This window comes from Larimichthys crocea, chromosome XXI (assembly GCF_000972845.2).
Source record: "Larimichthys crocea isolate SSNF chromosome XXI, L_crocea_2.0, whole genome shotgun sequence".
Lineage (NCBI taxonomy): Eukaryota > Metazoa > Chordata > Actinopteri > Sciaenidae > Larimichthys > Larimichthys crocea.
Window position 1 is genome coordinate 10,187,154 of NC_040031.1, and position 21,864 is coordinate 10,209,017.

General features: G+C 41.0%; 1 protein-coding gene and 1 pseudogene across 3 annotated transcripts in view; one reads left to right on the plus strand and one right to left on the minus strand.

Annotated features, from left to right (window-relative positions):
• The window catches only part of LOC104933705 (guanine nucleotide-binding protein G(o) subunit alpha), an 89,350-nt gene extending 82,336 nt beyond the window's left edge, over positions 1-7,014 (minus strand). Inside the window, exons 1-2 of one of the 3 annotated variants that reach the window (XM_027272654.1) lie at positions 6,206-7,009; positions 5,496-5,538 (exon numbers count right to left, since the gene is read on the minus strand). In XM_027272654.1, the coding sequence (XP_027128455.1) occupies positions 5,496-5,538; positions 6,206-6,323 (161 nt within the window). In that variant the 5' untranslated portion in view covers positions 6,324-7,009. Of the gene's footprint in view, positions 1-5,495; positions 5,539-6,205 lie in introns of all 3 variants that reach the window. The other 2 variants (XM_019256204.2, XM_027272653.1) reach the window with 2 other exon arrangements.
• Positions 7,015-10,539: 3,525 nt separating this feature from the next.
• Positions 10,540-10,695, plus strand: LOC113744261 (uncharacterized; annotated as a pseudogene).
• The last annotated feature ends 11,169 nt before the right edge of the window (positions 10,696-21,864 follow it).

A 21,864-nucleotide genomic window follows, 5' to 3' on the forward strand; every position in this document is an offset into this window, starting at 1 on the left:
AATCTGGATATTGGTTTTATATTGGCTTATAGTCCGGTGCGGCTTGTATATGTAATTTTTTATTTTATTTTTTAAAACTTAATGGGTGCGGCTTTTATTCAGGTGCGCTCTATAGTCCGGAAAATACGGTAGATTTTCATCTTTGGCAAACATTTTCAAAACCAGACGACGACAATATCTATATTTCTGTGTATCACCTGCATTTACTACATGCAACGTAGCCGGACCTCCCCGTCGGTGTAGTGATGCTCTCTGTCTCTCGGTTAATCTAGAACGTTCAAATGTCGTTTAAGCTGTCATGAACTTTATGTAAAGACCACAATTGTTTCAGTCGGCAGCAAACAGCCCGAGAGGGAGCCTGTCGACCCGTGTGTGTGTTCATAGATCCTGAAGCTGCATTTAGTTGCTTGTTTAGTAACAAATCAAGCAAGCTATTACTTCCTAATGAGCTAAACTTCTACATAAAAACTTACCGGATGCATTAACCAGGAGTCATTATTTCTTTCCTGGCACAATTACACCCATCTTTTTTTTTTACAGTTTGCCCGTATAGAACTCCGTGCTGAAGCAGAGCCTTTAAGGCCAGAGAGCAAACAGCTCCCACATAATTAGAAAAGTACAAAGGAGGAGTGTGTGTGTGTGTGTGTGTGTGTGTGTGTGTGTGTGTGTGTGGTTAATCTTTCTCCCTACTTTTTTTGTGGCTGTGCCAGGCGGTGGCTTCATATCCTACATGAATATTACTGCTTTATTTTTTTTCCTCACACACACACACACAGAGCGAGCACTGCTGGAGAGGTCAGTTTGCCAGCTGGGCAGTGAGAGAACCTTTGCACACGTCAAAACACACACACAGGCGCCATAAACAGATGGTGTCAGACATACACACACACACACACACAAGCGCACACACAGCCTTATGCATGAGATAGAGATATGTTGTTCACACATGACCAAGTCTCTTGGGTTGCCGGCCTAAATATTACACTCACAGATAGGTACGTATGCACACACACTGACACACACACATGTTTCTGCACAGTCATCTCAGTCCTTCCACTTCCTCATCTTACAGATGCAGCTTTACGAGACTGTGATGTGGATGCACACCTTGATAAGTCACTCATCTGTGCACAGCTGTAATCCACTCACACACACGCCCAAATGCACCTGTGCTCCCCCACATGAGACGTTATCTGTGCTTCATCATGAGTTATCGTCACCCTGTGATTTCATTATCTCAGAAACAAAATAATAATTGGGGTTTCAAAAAGGAGAATTTGGGAAGACGCGACATGTATCGTCTGGTAAAGCCATTTTTGGGTGTCCACGAAGAAACCCAAAAAGTATTAAATGCCTGATTATGAGGTATTATCTTTTTTTAAAAGATTACCATGTGATTTGTTGTAAGTTTGTTTGTTAGAAGTTGGCCAGAATTTGTGACATACACTGTGCAGTAGACCTGTTTTCAAGACCACACTGCGGTAGACTCTGATTGGTCTATGCAGTTAGATCTATGACCGACCGACCGTAAACACCTTAGTTCGATCAGTGTTTACCGCCTTGGTTGCTACTGCTGCTATCTGCTGAAAGGAAGCCTACTAAACATGCAAGTTGACCCGAAATGGACCCACGGACACGGGTTTAAACCGTGGCTGAGGCCCGTCGCTGGGAATGAACGGCAGAAAGAAGAAAAACCTGGACGGGAATATGCAGTCCACAAATCTGCTGTACGTCGCAGAGAGCAACAATCTAGATATCAAATTTCTTACGCCCGTTAAAACCACCCCAAAACCCACTAACCAAACTTCCACCACAGCCACCGCATCTTCTGCTCAGCCTGGGGATCTCAGGGGCGGTGATGGTGGCACGACACCGACTCTCTGTGCAAAGGTTTTGTGGCGTCTTGGCACTGATGCAAAGCACCATTCTCTCAATTCAAATGAAGGAAAGGTTTCAAATTAAGTTTCCTGTTTCAGAAATTGCAGAAACATTTGCATGCGGGAAAGACAAAACTGGTTACGGTTTGGACAGAAAGAGCTTGTTAGACAGATACGACGGCATGCACAGGTAAGGGATTAACAGTAACCGTGTGCATGCCCTCCTATTTATTGATCATGTTTTTGCTTTATGACTAGAGGCAAGTGGCCATGAGGTTTTAAAAAATATATCACAGTATTAAATGTAACCTCAGGATTCCCTGTAACAGAAGCTACAGAACAGAGAGTAGCGCACACTGAGGTGGGCACAGTTGCAGTAATTTTCCACTGTATTGTACAGAGTGGTAATAGACTCCTTATTCCCACTGACTGAGATCTCATGCACAGCTGCGGCACACACTGCAGCTCCATCCACTGATCTCCTCCTCTCTGAAGAAAACACACACACACACACAAACTGGTGAGTCAAGTACGCCCCAGATGTTCAAAGCAGTAAGGGCGATATCCGCTGCTTGGATGCTCTTCAGGAAACAGGAGAGTATACCGAGACTGTAAAAGGGCTACTGTGAGGCTTCTGACAAATCATTCATGGTCAATACACCTCAGCGAGAGGAGGTTCTGTTTGTTGCACAGAGTGTATTAAATCAAACGTTTGTTTGGCAACAATTAACAGACAATATTGTCTGACAGATGCATTTCCGTCGACTCATGAATACGCATGAGCAAAAGGATAGCTCCAAGACTGTAATCAGACGACGGAAACGCGGAGGTGAAATGATGAAACGATAAGAGAGAAATGCTGGAAAATGGATATAATGGTAGTAATCGTATACGCCGATAAAGCGCGGCAGGTAACGATGCATGCAAAGGAGCGATATCGTCGCATAATGTCGCTATTTATCGGCAATATTAGCATAATACACTTACAAATGTATGGACTGACACAGCCAACAGAACATTAAAATTCATATGCGTCACTCTAAGTGACATAAATATGTGATTTACGACACTCTGGTGAATTAAGTTGCTCCAAAGGTTACGGCCTGCTACATATATATATTTATATATATATATATATACACACATATTCAATGAACCCACTGGGAGCGTTGGTCAGCCAGTGTGCAGAATGTGTCGTGCTGCTGGAGTGACCACTAACAGCTGAGAAACAGGCTCATCTGGAGCCACTGAATCATGCCCTCATGTGATATGTCAGCATACGACCACAACCGAAGCCTATTATCGGCTAAAACTACGACACTCTGGCTGTCTGTGAAAATGACGCAGCAGAGGAGATTGAAGAAGAATATATATATATATGTGTGTGTGTGTGTGTGTGTGTCATGACAGGATTACAGATAAAATGAAATGAAATGAGATTTGCAGGAGGGGGGGTTGGGCCGAGTGCACTATTGATGCACCAGCCGATCTTAAAAGCAGAACTAAAGTCGACTTATTAAAGGATTACTGCAGTGATATGGTAAATACGAAAATACTATTAAAGTATCATATGTGTGCACCACAGATAAGTCCCTACAGACGCACCGTAAGGACATTACAGGAGGAGGAAAAAAGGAGATAGCTTTAATTAAGACACTTAACTCACTGCTTACTACCGCGGCCACATATTAAGTCCCTACAGAAGGAGTATGTGGTGATATTTAAGCAGAGCTATAATGGACTTGAGCCCTGGTTAATAAGTAGACCATCACAGACACTGACACAGCAAACAGGTCACATGGTGTTTACATGAAGGTGATATAGGCCGCAGGAGCAAGTGGGCAACTTATGGAGCCATAAAGTCTGTGAGTGAGGCGCATTTATATCAGTGAAATGAAGAAAATGTTGACGTCCTGAACCCCAACGTGACATCTTGTAATGTCTTAAACAATTTCAACCAAGAAGATATTCATTTTCCAAAAGGAGACAGAGGAAACCTGCACATTTTAGAAGCAGAAACCAAAGAATTTGGGGCATTTTCGCAAGAGAAACAACCTTGAAATAAATCGATTAACGCAGCGTTTCTCAAACTTCTTACCACCAGAAAGTATTCTGCTCCCCACTATCGTGACAACAGTTAAAAATACAATCGACTGTTCAGCTACAGACAGTTCACAAAGAGAGAAAAACTGCCAAACCACGATGGTAAAATACCGTAAAAATAATGCCTTGAAGTATATGACTGTGTTTTCCTGGAAATCATGAAAAAATAAAATCACATTTTATATTAGAGACTGTGAATTGTACAGCAAAACATCGTAATATTTTATGGCATGTCATTTACTGTCATGGTTTGGCAATTTTTCCCCGTAAAATTTTAAAATATGGAATAAAACAGCAGCCGTAAACATGGAATCAACACTACTAACATCCTTTTACTGTAATATTAGAAAAGGTTATACCATTTTTTTTACATATTATTGTTGAATCCTGAGCAGAACAAGAGCTAATTTGGCGTTAAAGTGTTACTCTTACTCTTGATCTGCACTTCTCTTTCTAGTATTTCCTGTTTGGAGCCAAGGTTGCAGCATTTCTGAACCGTTAATTTCACCTCTGCTTAAATCAGTCAGCGTCACGTTTGAGCTCATAACTAATCACGGATGCATGCAACCTGCATGAAAGGGACTACTTTATTTTAAAATGACATTCCAGCATAGTATTTTGATAGTATTGTATGTTTTTTACCTACAAGCACCACCGCAAGGAGTTCACGTACCACAGTTTGAGAACCAGTGGATTCATAGATTATACAGCAGCACTGTAAGGCCACAGAAGTAGATTAAAACTCAACGTTTACGTCCTGAAGGGAGTAGTAGTGACTCGTGTGGGAATATCTTCGTACGCTTTTGTTAAAGTAGGTGGAAAATATCGACTAGTTCTCTCTCTCTCTCTCTCTCTACTATCAACACAAACCCCTGCACGTTATATCACACCGCTGCAGCTTACAGTAGGTGCCATCTCGGCGGCATTAAAGCCGGACAGCAGATGCAGCAGAAGTGCCTGATCGGAGATTAAGCCGTGCACCTGAGATCACTGACGTGGAGAGGGAGAGAGTGGCAAAGTGGAGCTGAGGATGTCTCATCCGACCCCGAGGCATTCGCACGACACTAAAAGCCAATGATGTGTGAATGCGGCTGGAAAGTGAGTTTAAATTGATTTTAACGTGGAGGGGGGGGAATTATAATTCTGGTGGAGGCCACACCTCAAAATCTAATGCAGAAAAAAAAAGCAGACTTGGACTAAAAGTCGGCAAACACGTGATATTTCCATGCATACACAGCAATAAAACAATGAACCCACACCCAATCCGACAGATGTTTCCGCCACCGCGTTAGAACATCAAACATTCAACAAAACCGTGACGCTCTGGGCAGATGTCTGACAAGGCCACTTAGGGTTAAAGGTGTTATCGAGCTACAGCAAGCGGCTACACACTCCGCTGTGCTGCATGCAGTGTACAAGTGTGTGTGTGTGTGTGTGTGTGTGTGTGTGCAAGAAAGAGAGAGAGACACACACACACACTATAGGGTTATTAGACCGTGCTTATTAGAGACTTACTTCATCTGTTTGACGATGGTGCTTTTCCCTGACTCTCCAGCCCCTGAGGGAGAAGAGACAAGGAGACAATGTAAACAGGGGGGGGGGTGTAGTATATGTGCGAGAGAGAGAGAGCAAGATGGAGACAGAGTGAAAGAGGAAGAGAGAGAGAGAGAGAGAGAGGGTGGAGGGGGCGGGAGAAAGAGAGAAAGAAATGGAGAATCAGCCTCTTAAAAAAAAACCCTAAGTGAATAAGGACAGCAGGAGCAGCAGCAGGAGGAGGAGGAGGAGGAGATAAAAAAGATGGAGAAAGTGGCTGCACCCTTTCTTCCTCAACATCCTTTTTTTTTTTACCTCCATCTATCATCTGTTCTAACTTACAGTCACACAGATACTTGCACTGCCTGCTGCATTACTGCCATTTTTACCCTTCCTGCACCACCACCACCAGCAGCACCAGCACCACCTTTTTGCCTACACACATCTTGATTTTTGCACAATTTATAATGAATCCAATCCAACTTGTAGCAGGTGGTGGTGGTGGTGTAATAAGATGATTGTGTGCATATTTTATCCCAACACCATCTTCAGTGATATCTCTCACCCCACCCTCCCTCCTTCCTCCCTTGCACACACACCACACCTTACACCACCACCAGGCGTTTCATGTCTCCTTCCTTCACTGTTTTTTTTGCTTTTTTAAAAAGGGGGGAGGCTGAGGTGAATCTTACCGAGCAGCAGCAGTTTAACATCTTTGGCCGCGGTCAGACCGTCCTCCTTGAGGTTTTTCTCGATGGCTTTGCTCCGGTCCAGAGCCGCCCTCTCCTCTGCGCTCAGAGTACATCCCATGGTTAGAGAACACAGCTTGATAGCGTTACCGAGACCGGGATCCACGGCAGGAGAAAAAAAAAAAAAAAAAAAAAAAAAAGAGAGACAGACAGAGAGAGGAGGAGGAGGAGGAGGAGGAGGTGAAGAGGAGGAGGAGGAGGGGAAGGCAATAATAATAATAATAATAATAAAAAAAGCTGGATTCAATGAAACAAATCCTCGTTTCTTTCTTTTTCTTTTTCTTTCTTTCTTCTCCGCTCCTTCTCTGGGCAGCTCCCTCTTTCTCTCTCTCTCTCTCCGTTAAAACATTTAAATTTCTGCTCCACGGCACCGACAAAACACGGTAACCGTTTCTCAGTAGTAGTAGTTGGTGTTGATATGTCCGTCCGTCCTCTCTCTCTCTTTCTTTTTCTTTCTGTCGTTAAATCACGGTAACGGTTTTTTCTTTTTCTCGTGGATCGTTTGAAGTGTTAACGCATCGTTTGATTCCTCCCAGAAAACAAAAAGCACGGCGGACCTTCCTCCCGTTTCTCTGGCGGTGAAGGTGGAAGGAAGGTGGGTGGGTGTTGGGGGGGGACTCACGGACTCTGCAAAAACGGTTCTTCTTCTCCTTCTTCTTCTGCCTCCCGGTAGCTCCGGTTGGGGACTCGGTGGCTCGTTAGTTCATTCGTTCAATTGCAGGTTGGTGACGTCAGAACAGAGAGAGAGAGAGAGAGAGAGAGAGAGAGAGAGAGAGAGAGAGCGCATCCAACATGCGCGCAGTGGCGCGGCCTGGTGGCGCACTGTTATATCGGACCCACGACAGGCTCAAGGAAAGCTGTGCAAGATTTTAGGGGGTTAGAAAAACTGAAACTGGTTCCGGTTTGCGGGTCCTCGGGATGCATATATGCTTATTTATATCATTCTTCTTCTTCTTCTTCTTCTTCTTCTTGTCCTTCTTGTCTTCTGCATCCTCTTCTCTCACACCAACTACCTTCATGTCCTCCTTCACTGCATCCATAAACCTCCTCTTTGGTCCTTTCTTCTAGGCCTCCTCCTGTCTGGCAGTTCAAAACTCAGCATCCTTCTACCAATATATTCACTATCTCTCCTCTGGACATGTCCGAACCATCTCAGTCTGGCCTATCTCCAAAACCCCTAACATGTACTGTCCCTCTGATGTACTCATTCCTGATCCTATCCATCTTGGTCACTCCCACTTACTTTTGTAATATTATTTATATTATGGTCACTTTCCTTTGCAATATTTCATACAGTAGGGTCACCTGATCATGTCGTAGTTTAAAATCATACATGTGCAATATTATTATCATTCCACTACTTTGAAATTTTCTACCTTAGTACTTGTTTTGAAAATCTGTACACTTGTCTGTGGATTGTCCGCACTTGTTGTTTTTTTGCCCCTTTATTTGATTCTATTTCTGTAGTGATTAGATTAGATTAGATATATACTTTATTTATCCCACCACGGGGAAATTCACTTGTAAACAGCAGCAAGATAGAAAAACAAAAGTAGAAGAGGCCAAAACAAAAAACAAAAACACAACAAACAGACAGAAATGAAACGGACAGAAGTATCTATAACTACACAACAACCACGAAAAAAACAATCAACCTTCAAAAACCTTCAGAAACAGATAAGTACTGAGTGGCATAAAAAGTGGCATGATATATAAAGTGTGTATATTACACTTTCTGCTGTAACAAGTGACTTTCCCAGTTGTGGGATGAATAAAGTATTGTCTAATCTTTAATCTAATATGACACCAGAAATAAACATCTAATGTGGACCGGTAGCTGGAGAGGTGCCAGTTCACCTCCATGAGCTTGAGCACCAAACCCCCCCAGCTGCTCTCTGGCTGCTCATCACTCCATCATCTCTCTAAACATTTGCATGTCTATGAGCCTTGTATTTGTACTGTATGCAGTGGTGCCATATAGGCTAGGGGGGAAAAGTTAGGACAATTCCAAGGGCCCACGACTGACAGGGGCCCCAAAAAATATTGTTGACATATGTGCAGCTAAGTTCAAAAATTTTCATTGTTTTGAGAGGATGACGTTAATTTATTAGGATTGAAAATTTAATATATCTTTTAAGTTTGTTCACTTTTCTTTTTTTTAAGTCTTTTCATTAATGTTAATTTTGAAATTTTACAATAAAAATACAATGATACTGTGAATAAAAAAAAGCCTTTAGCACATTTTTATGGCGGCTTTTAATCTTGCATCAAATAGTGAACTGCACTGCATACTGTATGCAGACATGTACAAATCACAAGCAGTAAATATTGTGCTGCTAGTACTAGTATTGAACTACAAGACGCAAAACAGTTGCAAGCCTTTGATTAGAGTTATGTAAAGCTTTTGATGGGACAGTTAGGTCCTAGAGATGTGGTGACAACAGCTGCACAGAGGGGGCCCGATTTTTGTTTTTGTCATGGGGCCCAAAATTCCTGGTGGAATGAGCCTTGAGCAAGGCACCAAACCCCCCAACTGCTCTCTGGCTGCCCATCGCTCCACCATCTCTCTCCACATTTGCATGTCTATGAGCCCTTGTACTGTATGTGTGTTTGGGTTTTTTATGTAAATAAAAAAACTGAGTGAAAAAAAAGAATTTCCCGTTAGCTAACGTAACATTGCTGGTTACATTGCCTTCTTGCCCAGCTCCTGTTCTGTCACGACTCCGGTTCTCTCAGCCAGGACCAGAATTGGACCAATGATATGTTTTCTTAGTTTAAGTTGCTTGGACTTTTGTGTTATATAATGTCAGAAATGTATGCATGAACATAATGCAATTAGAGATGCTGTGGGTGGCAGCTGTTCCGCAACATCCTTTGATCGAGTTTCCATACAATCATTACATCCATTTGACTCATCATGCACAAAGGAAGCCATTTTAACCCAATGACAGTGTGGTTTGTACATTAATAAGGAGTCCATCACCATCAACAAACTGACATAGATATGTGTTGTATCATAAAGTAATATCCATCTAGTACACACTACAATAGGTCATTGATTATGGAAAGAGGTAAAAATAGCTAATAAGATAAATTGTAATGAAGTGACAGCGGTACATTATGCACCCATGTTATGGAAGAACCTGTCATTACCTTGTTAATAGTTTGACCTTGTTCTTTGAGATCCAGTGCACCGATAACATCCATATATATATTAGTCCCTCTAATTCTCTGTACCGCAAGATCCCTCAATCATCTAAAGTATCTTTAATTGAGGTTCACAACAAGTATTTCACATACCGGTGACATCATCTAACAATGATACCACTGATTTCTTACCAACCCTGTCAATCTTTATCGCAAACACTTCCATTTCCATTGCATAACTCAATCAAGTTTATTATTGGTTGTGGTGTTATCTCAGATATAAAATGTCAGCCAGCGGAGTGCATGAGTACCTTTTCCACTTACAGAGTTGTTTGGTTACAGTAAATCATGTAATGACTCAGTGCTACTTCGAAAGCATCAAGCAGAGTACATTTTTTGATGCTGCAATTGAATCTAGTACACAAATGTAAATGAGCTAATGTGCATTTTTTTAAAAAACTGATTTTATATGCAACAATTCAGTCTCAACAGTCTGCAGGCTACAGCGAGTTTTGTCCCTTCTTTCTACATAGCGGGTAGCCACCATGAGTGGAGAGCTATGGGTATAAATGATCTGTATTGAATGTTTATTTTTGTGGTTATGTTGTGGTGTTTAATGTATCTGTTTATTTATGTACATATGTTAGGCTTTGTACAGACTGTGGCAACAAACTTCTATCAAAGATCTATCTAATGCAAAGACAACATGACAAATGGATCAGATGTCATGGATTTAAGGGAACCACTCTCTTAATGGCTACAGTAATGACTAATGGTTGCTGGTGATATCTGGCACCCAACTGGCATTTGCAATGAAACTTGGAGCTCACTTATCTGTGGTGGCAGCAGGTTTAATACGGACACTCAACTCTCATTTTGGTTGCACAAGGACCGGATTGCTCATACCAAGGATTAGCATTTCAGTTTTTTACATCTGTGGCATGTATTGAAATGTAAATGTAATAATATTTTGTGAATACAGGAACTCACCATAAAGGTTCTCAGATCTCTGCCAGGTTTACTGGTTTGAATTATATTTTCTAGTCACTAAAAACTGCATTGCATACTATACCTGCTCTCATATTTAAAAAAAAGACAGTGCTGCTTTTTTAATGTAAGCAATTTTATATTTATTTATTCTTTGGCAGTATCATAGCCTATGAGGTTTATTCGAGGCATGATTATTTCTAGTTGAAAACTTTACCCAATACCCGGCCTAGACAACTTGAAATATAGTCGGCAACAGCAATTTTTGACAGTCTCTATACCTAATTTCCCTTCGGGGATGAATAAAGTAATCTATCTATCTATCTATCTATCTATCTATCTATCTATCTATCTAAATCTAAAATGTAGGCTTTTTGTTGGCAGTCGTTACCCTCTTTTATACATATATTGCCCAAAAATAGCATTTATTGTTGTTGGCCACCCCACTCTGCAGATTTTTAGATGCTTTTAGTACATTGTTTTGCCCCCACTCTGCAGATTTTTAGATGCTTTTAGTACATTGTTTTGCTTTTCTGGCCTGCACATTGACTGCTGGGTGGAATGTCAGGGCTCTCATCTGCTCCCACATAGGCAGCTGTCTGCTGCAAACACACACTCACACAGGCTAGAGAGGCTGAGTGTATGCCGCGCTGCCCAGAATGAAATGGCAGTGAGCCAAAGCGAACAAGAAACTGGTGCAGGAAGTCAAGCATCAAGCATTGGCTAACTGGTGAAGCAGCCACATCCTGGTGTGTGTTTTAAAGGATTATGATGTCGCAACAAAGACTTCAGGGGGGGGAAACATACTATATTAACTCATGGTACTAGGACCTTAAACAGACAAGTTTGAAACAGAAACTTTATGCACAGGACCCCTAGTTACTTCGACAATTACTTTCAGAAGTAAGAATATTGGAGCATAACTTTATAAACCATTACGTAGTAGTTCTAGTTCATCTTTGCTGCTGCAGAGTGGCATAAACTGCCTCTTGCATTGTGCTGCAGAACCCACAAGGTCATAAAATGACTGCCAGAATACATTTTAATACACTGTAACTGGGTTTAAATATATATATATATACATACACTCATACAATATATTCCTTTAGTGCCACATTTAATTGTATGTGTGTTCACGGCAGACTTTGTCTTGTTGTGGCAAGGACAGTCTGATGAAACATTATCATGTTTACACACTTGCAACACCTTGCATACACCTTTCACTGCAGTTCCGATGTCTGAACATTTACAATATGTCACACACACGTGCAAGCCGCAGCAGTTGAACGAGGTATAGCCGCCGCCACACACTAACTCCTGGCAGGCAGTGTGTCGTTAGAGAGGCATTGTTGCAGTCAGAGCACCTTCTTTCTGCCCCCCCCTTTCCTTCCTTTTGTCACATCTGGTCGGTCCGTTATCAAACCCAGGCTGTGGTAACACAAGCAGCACACACTCTATCAACAGTGAAGTGATGCAAGTCTTAGCTTAGGAGACGTGAAGAATATGCTGTTGCCTCAGACTTTGGGGGTTGGATCCGGAAGAAATACAGAAATACATGCTGCAGGAGTCAGTTTTTAAAAATAATATTTTACTCTGTTAACCCATTTTTTGCCAAGGGAATCTAAAATTAGCATAGCATCCCATGTTATATAACCTACATTATGACCATCCTGATTTACACATCAGTCTTGATGGTTAGAAAGAAAGAAAAATAACAAACTATGTCACTGATGATTAATCCATTGCCACCTGCTTGGAGTGTGAGGCACAGGAGCCCACCACCCACAGTGATAGGCATAGAGGTCGGGTGTTTTTTAAGCCAGGCAGCAGGCAAAGGCAGGGGCCCAGGCGTGCTGACTCCTGGCATTGAAGGTCCTAGACATGTGGAATGTCACCTCGCTGAGAAGGGAAGGAACTGGAGCTGGTACAAGAGGTGGTAGCTTGATATAGTTGGTACTCACCTCTATTGATGCTTTTTTTTTTACAGATGACAAATGGTTCTGTTGGCTTCATCAGACTACGACCTTCAGCATGCGCTGGAACAGTTTGCAACCAAGTGTGAAGCAGCTGGGATGAGAATCAACACCTCCAAGTCTGAGGCAATGGTGCACTGCCAACAGACCCTGACTAACCGAAGGAAATGGATGGATGGATTGATTGATGGATGGATGGATGGATTGTGGGGTTACAATTTAAATAATGACGACATTCACTGTGTGAAAGATGCTATTAGAGTTAAGGCTAGTCCTGTTTTCTATTGGATTTTGGAAGTCTACTTTTCGTCAAACACCTTGGTTAATGTTAAAGTTCAAATACATAAGCTAAGCAACCAGAGATAATGCCGGCTCTGTATTTCCATGTCGTCTGTGTGACTCATCAACTGATGATGACATTTTACCATGGTTGAAGTTTCATTTAGCGTGATGCATGTGGCCATAAAGTCCGTAACTGTTACGCCTTTAACAAGATTCTGTTTAAAATGAGTCAGCTGGAAAAATCTAGAGTCAACCCTCATGACCTGAACATGGAGCTGATGTCAGCTTAATTAGCTTAAGCTGAAGATCAAACAATCAAACAACGATCAAACAATTACAGTTGGAATTGAGTGAACCACATTGTAAACTTGTGAATTGCAATGTGACATTAAGGTGGGTCATTTCTAATAAAAAAAAGTTCACAGATGATTTGTGAACACCTGGTCTACAGCCTCCTCTCTAAGAAAAAGCTCAGCGGGTTTGGGGCTGATGTACCTGATGTATCCAATGAAAAGCACAGTGTGGGATGAGGGCTAACCGGAGGTGTCAGGATGTAATTTGCACTCCTCTGTCTGCGGCTTTCAAAGAAACACCGTTAAAGATGGAAAGAGGTGGATTAAATAAGGGCAGAGTGATGTGAGGGAGGAAAAGACAGGCCTAAAAAAGAAGTGGGGAGTGGAAAAAAGGGGAAATGATATGGAGCAGTGCAGAGGCAGGAAGAAGTATCATAATGCTCTTAATGATGACATCTTATACACTGGCTTTGGTACTGAGTAAATAAGCTAAACTGACAGTAAAGAGGCATAGAAGGGAAGCGGGAGATACTCGAAAATGTACTGAAGAATTCCCCACAACCATAAAGCTATTTTATATTGATTCAAAAAAGCCGAGAGAACTGCACTGAGACAGACAGAAGCAATCAGAGCAACATGATGATGACACAGGATCACATTTATTTACAGTGAAGAACATATTATAGGTCTGGATCAACAATCAATGGATAAAAACCCTTCTGGTGAGATGAGGAATCCAATTTGTTGCCTTGTACATAAGGCCTGGGTTTAAACATCTGCCCTCCTAAGTGAGCTTGAACAAGATAAATCCATACTACTTCTTTGTTGCTGAGCCTGACCTCTGACCTCATTAGGTCAGGGTCAGAATGAAAAGATCAAAAGATTATCACAAGAACCACAGCGACTAACGATTTGATCCAGGACGCTTTAAGCGAAGCACACATATCCTGTGTTTTTCAGCATATGGTTTTATGTAGGTCAACATTTTCGGAAGTGCGCTCTCTTGCCGAGAGTTAGATAAGAAGATCAATACCACTCTCATGTCTGCAGGATGAATATGAAGTGAGAGCATAGCTCAGCTTGAACATAAAGACTAAATAAAGGGGTAAAAGCTGGTCTGGCTTTGTCCAAAGATAACACAATCCAACCCGCAACCATGAAGGTTGACAGCCAGCAAGGTCACCAAGAAAAAGTCTCACACATAAAACCACAAGCTGTCACCTTTACACCTGGTTATTCAGTTCCTGTGTTTCTTTGTCTGCCTGTTATTCTTTTTTTTGCCTGGATCTCCAGCCGTCTTTTTGTTAGTTTGTTTATTTGTGCTTTTTTGTGTTCAAACACCTGCCGTATGCGTTAAGATACTTTTCATACAATCAAGTCTATGTCTGCAATTGGGTCCCCTCCTGAACCACTCAGTGATACTAGACTAAACCAAATAAAAGCTAAATAAACGATTAAACATATTAATTGTGACAGAAATATCTGCAGTAATTTCCACAGAGAGCGCTTCCATGGCCAAAACAGTCACACTAGAGAACAGACGCTGTTATCAATGATCTTAAAATTGAGTTTCAAAGTATGTTAATTAAAAAAAAAAAAACTATAGTCACCCTTTCATGAAAACAGTCTGAACTTTACATTATGGGATACCTGGTTATCAAAGCAATTTATTCTGCAGACTGTCCATGGGACACATATGGTACTATAGTAATTGCTTTTTGTTGTCACAGTCAGTAAGACAAATGGCCTATAGCTGCTGATATACCTTTTGTTGCAGTGGCTCAAGAGGTTGTGAAAATGGCATGATAACACTTGCATCACCTTGGACTGCGGGTTAAAAAAGCAGACGCAAGATTGTACGCATGTGTTCAATACTACAACAGCAGCAGCACGATTGCAGCCATTGGGTTTAACTTTAACTCTGGATGAGCTGTGACGTTAAAAGCCATCCGTGTGTCTTTCAGTTACTGATCTATATCACAGTATTCTCACTATGACTCCTGCCATCATCTCCAAATTGCTTGGGCATGACTTTGAAATGACAAGGTGCTGAGCAATAGCAAAATTCTGACTCCACTCTCCATAAAGCGTTTCCATTTTTGAGTAACAGTGGTAAACAATCAAGCAAAACACCAAAGCCCTGACTGATCTGGGGCCAGTGCACTGTGTGGGTCTTCAAAAAAACAGCACGCCTACTCATGCTTCCTGAGTGAAGCCTGGACAGTTTGGACAGTTTGTGGTTTTTATTACAATTCTTTAAATAACACGAAAATCTATCAGACATGAAGTTGTGATGTACTGTGATGTCTTTACCTACCACACAACCACCTCTACTGTATTCTGCTGTGTTTGAGGTTACATAAGAAATCTAACATTTGGTTATTTAACATGTGTTTCCTCTGCAGCTGTTAATTATTTAACGTTGCTGTTAATTGTAGTCAATCCTTTTGTGTGTGGATTTAGAAATATTGGTTATTTTGTGTCTACCAAATAAAGTCTGTGTGATCTGCACCCTGTTACCGGTGAAGGAGCCTTTGCAATTCCAGCACGAAAAAAAGCCTCAAACCGCAAAATCCTATAAAAAAGAGTGCTTGACAAAAGCCAGAGCCCTCATGTAAACATTTATTACTCAAAGCTTCTGAAGATGAACCTGCAGCAGTATGAGCCAAGATGGCCCAACATGGCCTTTTGCTCAGGGAAATAGTCGTACTGTACGTGGGTCATCTTGAGGCGTTATTGCATGTTCTGAAATGTACAGATATTATAATGAGTCTACTGTGTGTGTGTGTTTTTTTTAATCCCATATATTTAATCTTGATCTTGCAGGAAATAGTGCATGTATTAAAAGTAAACAGTACTGTACAAGCCTGAGGGGAAAATGCCAGTGGACCGTAAAACACACAAGTAAACATGCACACACACCGTAAACACGATGAACAAACACCTCATATCTCAAATTCTTGTCTTCTTGAGGCAAAATAATTCTCACAATAACACAGAAAATACACACACACACATTCGTGCACAAGCATGGTCATGGTCTTGCAGCTTGTATATGACTGCACACTGCATGTGTTTATATTTGGCAGTCTGGGACATGTCTATAGGTTAGTAGGGAGAGGTCTGCAGATGACAGGGATGTCCTTAAACAAAGGCTAAAGTACCTACAAGATTCAGCTCTGCAGTTTTTTGAATGTCACCATATTTGGAGAACATATCGCTGCTGTCAAGTGGAAAACCTTTATTTATAAGAACGGCAGCTTTGTTTTGGATGAATTGCAATGCATGAAGAAGATAGAATTGAAATGAATGAAGCATGGAACTTTGGAAGTAACTTTGCAGAGTAGTTATGTAAGAAAAGTAGAACTAGAGGAAAACCTAAAGGTACAGGGTGTAAGATTTTGTAACATCTAGTGCTAAGATTGCAGATCGGCGCAACCGTGGCCGAAGCTATGGCAGTCTTCATGTGTCAAAACAAGTCATCATTGCAAATGCCAAAAATATGAGGCACTGGCCACCCCTTTGTTGATAGTCCTGCTTCTTCTTTAATCCAAATATTGGCAAAGACGTGGATCATCGACGGACCTGAGTTGGGCTGAATGACACCTGGGTGTTGTAACAAGCCTCCTGTATTGGCAGGAAAGTGAAATTCCCGTTGATATTTTGCGGGGAGATGATTAGGAAATGATTTTTTTTGAGGCTACAGATTCAAATTTAGAGTGGTAAACAGTGAGCGAGCCCCCTTAGCTGATGCATGTGGAGAGTTTACAAAAATAGGGCTTTTTATTGATTTTGTCAGTTGCTACGAGCTTGCATCATTTTCAAGAACTAGTTCTGTCGTATTTGAACTGTGGTTACTGTTGACAATGACTGTGTGGGCGCACTGTGAGCTCCTTTTTAAAGTCAGGCTTCAGCGACATCTTCTCCATTTTGCTACCCAAATAGCTTACCAAGATTTCTCCTGGTTCCTTTCCAGTTATACGTGAAAACAATCTTGCTAAAAGTCGACATATGAATATTTGCTGTAAATATAACTCATCACTGATTCCGTGTCCTTGCCTTGTTTGACGTCAGTAACTCCATTTCACCGTTTGCATCCTCACAACTGGCTATAAAAAGACATTTAGCATGAAAAATGCAAAAGACTTTCAACCCAGTTGCCCCGGAAACATCATCAGTGCCACCACTACCGCTAGACTTCACAAGAACATTCATAGGTCATATCTTTGAGTTGTGTTCCTTGTAGATCGTTTGCACAGCTGGTTTGGAAAAAAATAAGAAGGTAAAGACACAGGAAGGAAACATTTTCAGGTGCCGCAGAAGCCAAAAAAAGAGAAAACTCGATAAAGGAGACAACTGCCAAACCACACAGAGCCGCTTTAAAGTGCAACATGTTTTAGAAACAGCAGCTCAGAAGGTTTTCTGTCTCTCTCCGAACAGTTTGAATACTCACCTTAAATACACGTCATCACCATGAAAAAACATCTATGATGGAAGCAGGATATAATAGATGGACACAACAAACCTTGAAGTCATTCAACACAAGAATTTAATCTACCAGATATCAGTTATACATTTTACAACTCAGACATTCAGACACATAAGGAGTGGGAGAATATCTGTAAAGCACCATCTAATTAATGTTGGATTTATGGAATTATTAATAACATTCACAGGGGGAGAGACAAATTGTATAAAGAGCTACAACATGAATCCAACCACAACAATTTTGGAAGAGTTGGAAGCAAATATTATAAAAACAGATGATCAATGGGAAGAAATATTCAAAGCAGGATAGAAGGTAACTAGTAGCCCAACATGGAGGAAATTTAAAGTATTTTAACACTCCATCGATCACCTCAGAGTACAGCAACACTTCTAAGATGTGGGTTGGTGGAGACATGGGGGAACATATTTTGGGATTACCCAAAGATTTTTGTTTTCTGGAAGAATATTTAAACTTATTAAACATGTTTTGGGGATTGGCTTTAATTTAAATCCAGCCCTGATATTGCTAATGATATCATGATAGACACGAACTTGACTTCCTTACTGAAGTCTTCGTAATGGAGAAAATGACAGCAAGGTTACAGTTAAAAACAAGCAGCAACCTCCGGTGCCGGGAAAGTGAAACGCTGACGTGTTTCACGAGTGCTAAAAACTGTAATTCCTCAAACGTCCCCTTGAAGTGAGTCAATCTCCATAAGCACCCATGTTAAAATGTCCAACTTCACAGCAGAAGGAGGGAGAACTATTTCATGATAAGGTGCGTTGACATGATACTATATGTTAGAACAAATATAACTGCAGAAGCATCTGCTATTGTACATTCCTAGTGTATATGTATGTAATTTTATATAAAGTTCTTCTATGTAAAGAATGTTAAACGCACACGATTGCTCATTCCGGCAACATTTTCCATCTTCTCACATCTCACCTCCGTGAACTATTCTTCCTCCTGCTTTACTTTCACACATCACTAAACAAGTAGCATCTTCCAGCATCTCTTTGTATTTCCTTCCTTCATTATTAAATATGCAGGGATGTTTCTTCTTCTTCCTTTTTTTGTCTTTTTTTATTGTCGTCGGTGCAGAACCTTGTGTTGTAAGGCTGCGGCGTCTGCGGTTGAAGGCGCCTCTGCTCGGTGCTGCTGGTAGCTATGAATAAAAGACGCCTTGTTCTGTTGTAGTCTGGCCCTGCATCTGCCTGCAGCTGCTGCTTGAGTGATCTCTGAGGACCCCTGAGGTTGGTATTTGGGGAAGAAAGAGAAGAAAAGAGAAGGAGCATGTGCGACATGACAATTGCAAGAACTTCTTTACATTCATCTCGGCGTGTGCAGGAAAACGCCCGGCTGTAAAGGATTCGAATGGATGTGCGTGGATCCACGAGTTTTACGGAGTGTACGTGTGCACCGTGGCCTGACCTGATGCTTGCTTGTGTGTTTTTGTGTGTGTGTCTGGTGCAGTCGCGGGTTTTTCAGGGAGGTGGTGCTCCATGGAGCGCGATGAGAGGAGAGGTACTCAGGGACAACACAAGGCATTCCAAATAGCACTCAGTTTGAATAATGCAGCAGTACGGAGGAGGAGGAGGATGAAGAGGAGAAGGAGGAGGAAGAACCATATATATATATATATATTCTACCACTATAAGAGAGGTTGTATTATGAATAGAGAGCCATAGAGTTGCAGAATGAAGCAAGCACGGTGGGAATAAGGTGCAGGGTTAGGGGGAGAGAAGAAATGGATGAAAAATTCCCATCAGCTGATAAGCAGTGACACAGAAAAGGTTGGGGAAGAAAGGAAGAGAGGAAAGGAAGGAGGTGATCCAGGGGGCAGAAGAAGAAAAATGGGTGAGTGTGGAGGAGAGTTGAAGACAACAGGAGAGAGGAAAGGAGGAGAGGAATGAACAGCAGAGAGGGGAGGAAACATTTTAGATGCGAGGATCATTTCCCACTTGGCTGTGGTTTCCAAAGAGCTTTCTGAAAGCTAAAAAGCTTTCTCTAACCGTCTAATAATAACTCCTCATATACAGCTCTGCTCTCCTATTGGTGGAGCTGAAACTATCGGTAAGAAAATATCAACCTGTGCACTTTGGACTTTGCAAGAAACTACAGCTATTAATACTGCGTGTTCCTATGATACAGTATAAACAATTAAAGATGTGGAGGCTGCAAGCACAATGAAAGAAAACAACAATGATACAATGATACTACAATAAAATGAGAGCGAATATTAGACCTGTTCGCCCTGTTGCCACAAATAGGACTCATCCTCCATGTCGCACTGCTTGAATATTTGCTGAACACAATGCAAGAAACTAGTTCAATTTGAAATATTTAGGTGCCAGAAAAGAACAAAGGTTTTGTATGTGTGGCTCATTCAGTGAGGCGGACATGAATGGCATAATTACAGGATGAATAAAGAGCAGCAAGTAAAAATAGCACCGACGACAACAATGAGGACGACCTGGTGAAGGGTCGATTTAGCAGCAGCGCCGACTAGATTCAAAACAAGACTAATGACGACCTGAAGTTAAATATTTGATTCTTTTGTACATTTAAAAAGAACAGTAAAACCTAATCAAATCCCTGATATTTGGCGTAACTTTGTTCTGGGAAAGTGCATGTATACCTGATGAAAATGAGAAAAAATTTGGGAAAGTGCATGTATACCTGATGAAAATGAGAAAAAATTTTAGATTGCGATTTCAGCACTAACACTCTCAGGTTTGATGGCTGGTTAAAAGGCCTGAAATCTAATTTGGAGGACTCACAAATGGAAGATGTGCTACATCGGAGGCGTAACTGGAGAGGGAGAGAGCTCAACCACCTCGAAACAAGGAGGAGACAAGATGAGGAGAACCTGAGAGATACACGAGTGGAGAGGAGAGATGATATTTACAGCAGCTATTCCTCCCTCTGTCTCTCTCAGTCTAACGTATGGAAACAAATATGAGATTTATATGTGAATTTCTAAATTTAACAGCTTCTAAATACACCACTAAACTCATAGAATTGTAATATTTTTTACTTTAAAACCATGTATCTGCATTTATTTCTTCTGAAATCACCTCATCTCAGTATAATTCATGGTAGTTTTGCCCAATCCTGGGCAAGCCCTGACCAGAGTGGATGAACTAGGAGGCAGACTCAAACAAATAAGTTTAAATAAAGCGTTTATTTACACAAAAGTGCTACCATGCTACATGTGTAACCAAAAAAATATGATTCAAAATATAATTCACCATTACAAACCATACATAATTCAGATCATACCTAAAAGAAACCTAAATGACTGTTAAAGGATTTAACCAAAAGTGGCTTACTGAGGCTATTTCTTTAGATTCTTATATTTAAAAATTTGTATTTATTTATTTATTTGTATTTGTATCATAGCAAATGTCAGTTCCTTGTTCTGCATTGTGTTGGTGCTCCCTCTTTCTCTTCTGCTTTTCTTATGCAAAATAATGAAGTGCGATCCTCGGTTTGTCGACATTTAACTTCCTTAAACTGCCAACAACAAAACACAAATCAGTCAGCCAGAACCAGCAAACAGAGCTCTTTGACCTGTTCTGGCCTATTGTAAGAAACATGTAAGAGGACCCGCTCCATATAAAAGGATGCATGTTATATTCCATTCCTACAAATCGATCACCCTAAACAGTTACACACTGAACCTTTAAATTAATTTATCACTAATTATGTTGTATTCTTACAGGAAGTGGTTAGGGCGGTCCCTGGACCGCATGGTGGGTATGGTAAGTAACAAAAAAATTAACTTGCCGTATTTTTCAGGCTATAAGGTGCATTTAAAATCATTTCATTTTCTCAAAAATCAACAGTGCTCCTTATGTATTAATTCTGGTTGTGTTTACTAACCTCCAACCGATTTTATGTGGTACACATTATGGCTACCGTAGTCAGGAGCCTCGCGGAGTAATACATAGCAGCTGCGAGAGAATTCAACATTAATGAGCGAGTGTGTTGTTTTGTATTTTTGTGTTAGCCTACAACTGAACAACGTTGAGAGTTATTGTGAATTAGTTGAATAAAGTTTGACCTATCTGACACACGTTTTGTTTCGCTTATTGCGCCTTATAGCCCTAAAAAACGGTACTGATACCAGAAATGAGCAATAACTAAATATAACAACACTTTTTCGTGTATTTAACCAAACATGTTGCATAGTCTGTACCTGGACATTACTAATAAATGATGGACTATGGATAAAACAACGACTAATAAGCATGATTACACAGGTACTGGGACAAAATGCCGTGTTCTCACCCACTTTGTCACACTAATTTATACGATTTTGCAATGAATGTCATCTTCAAAGCTCCTCAGTGCACTATTTTTATAATACTGGGACAGTTGGCGTATGCAAACCATACTGCCACTTTAATGTTTGTTCTAAAAATA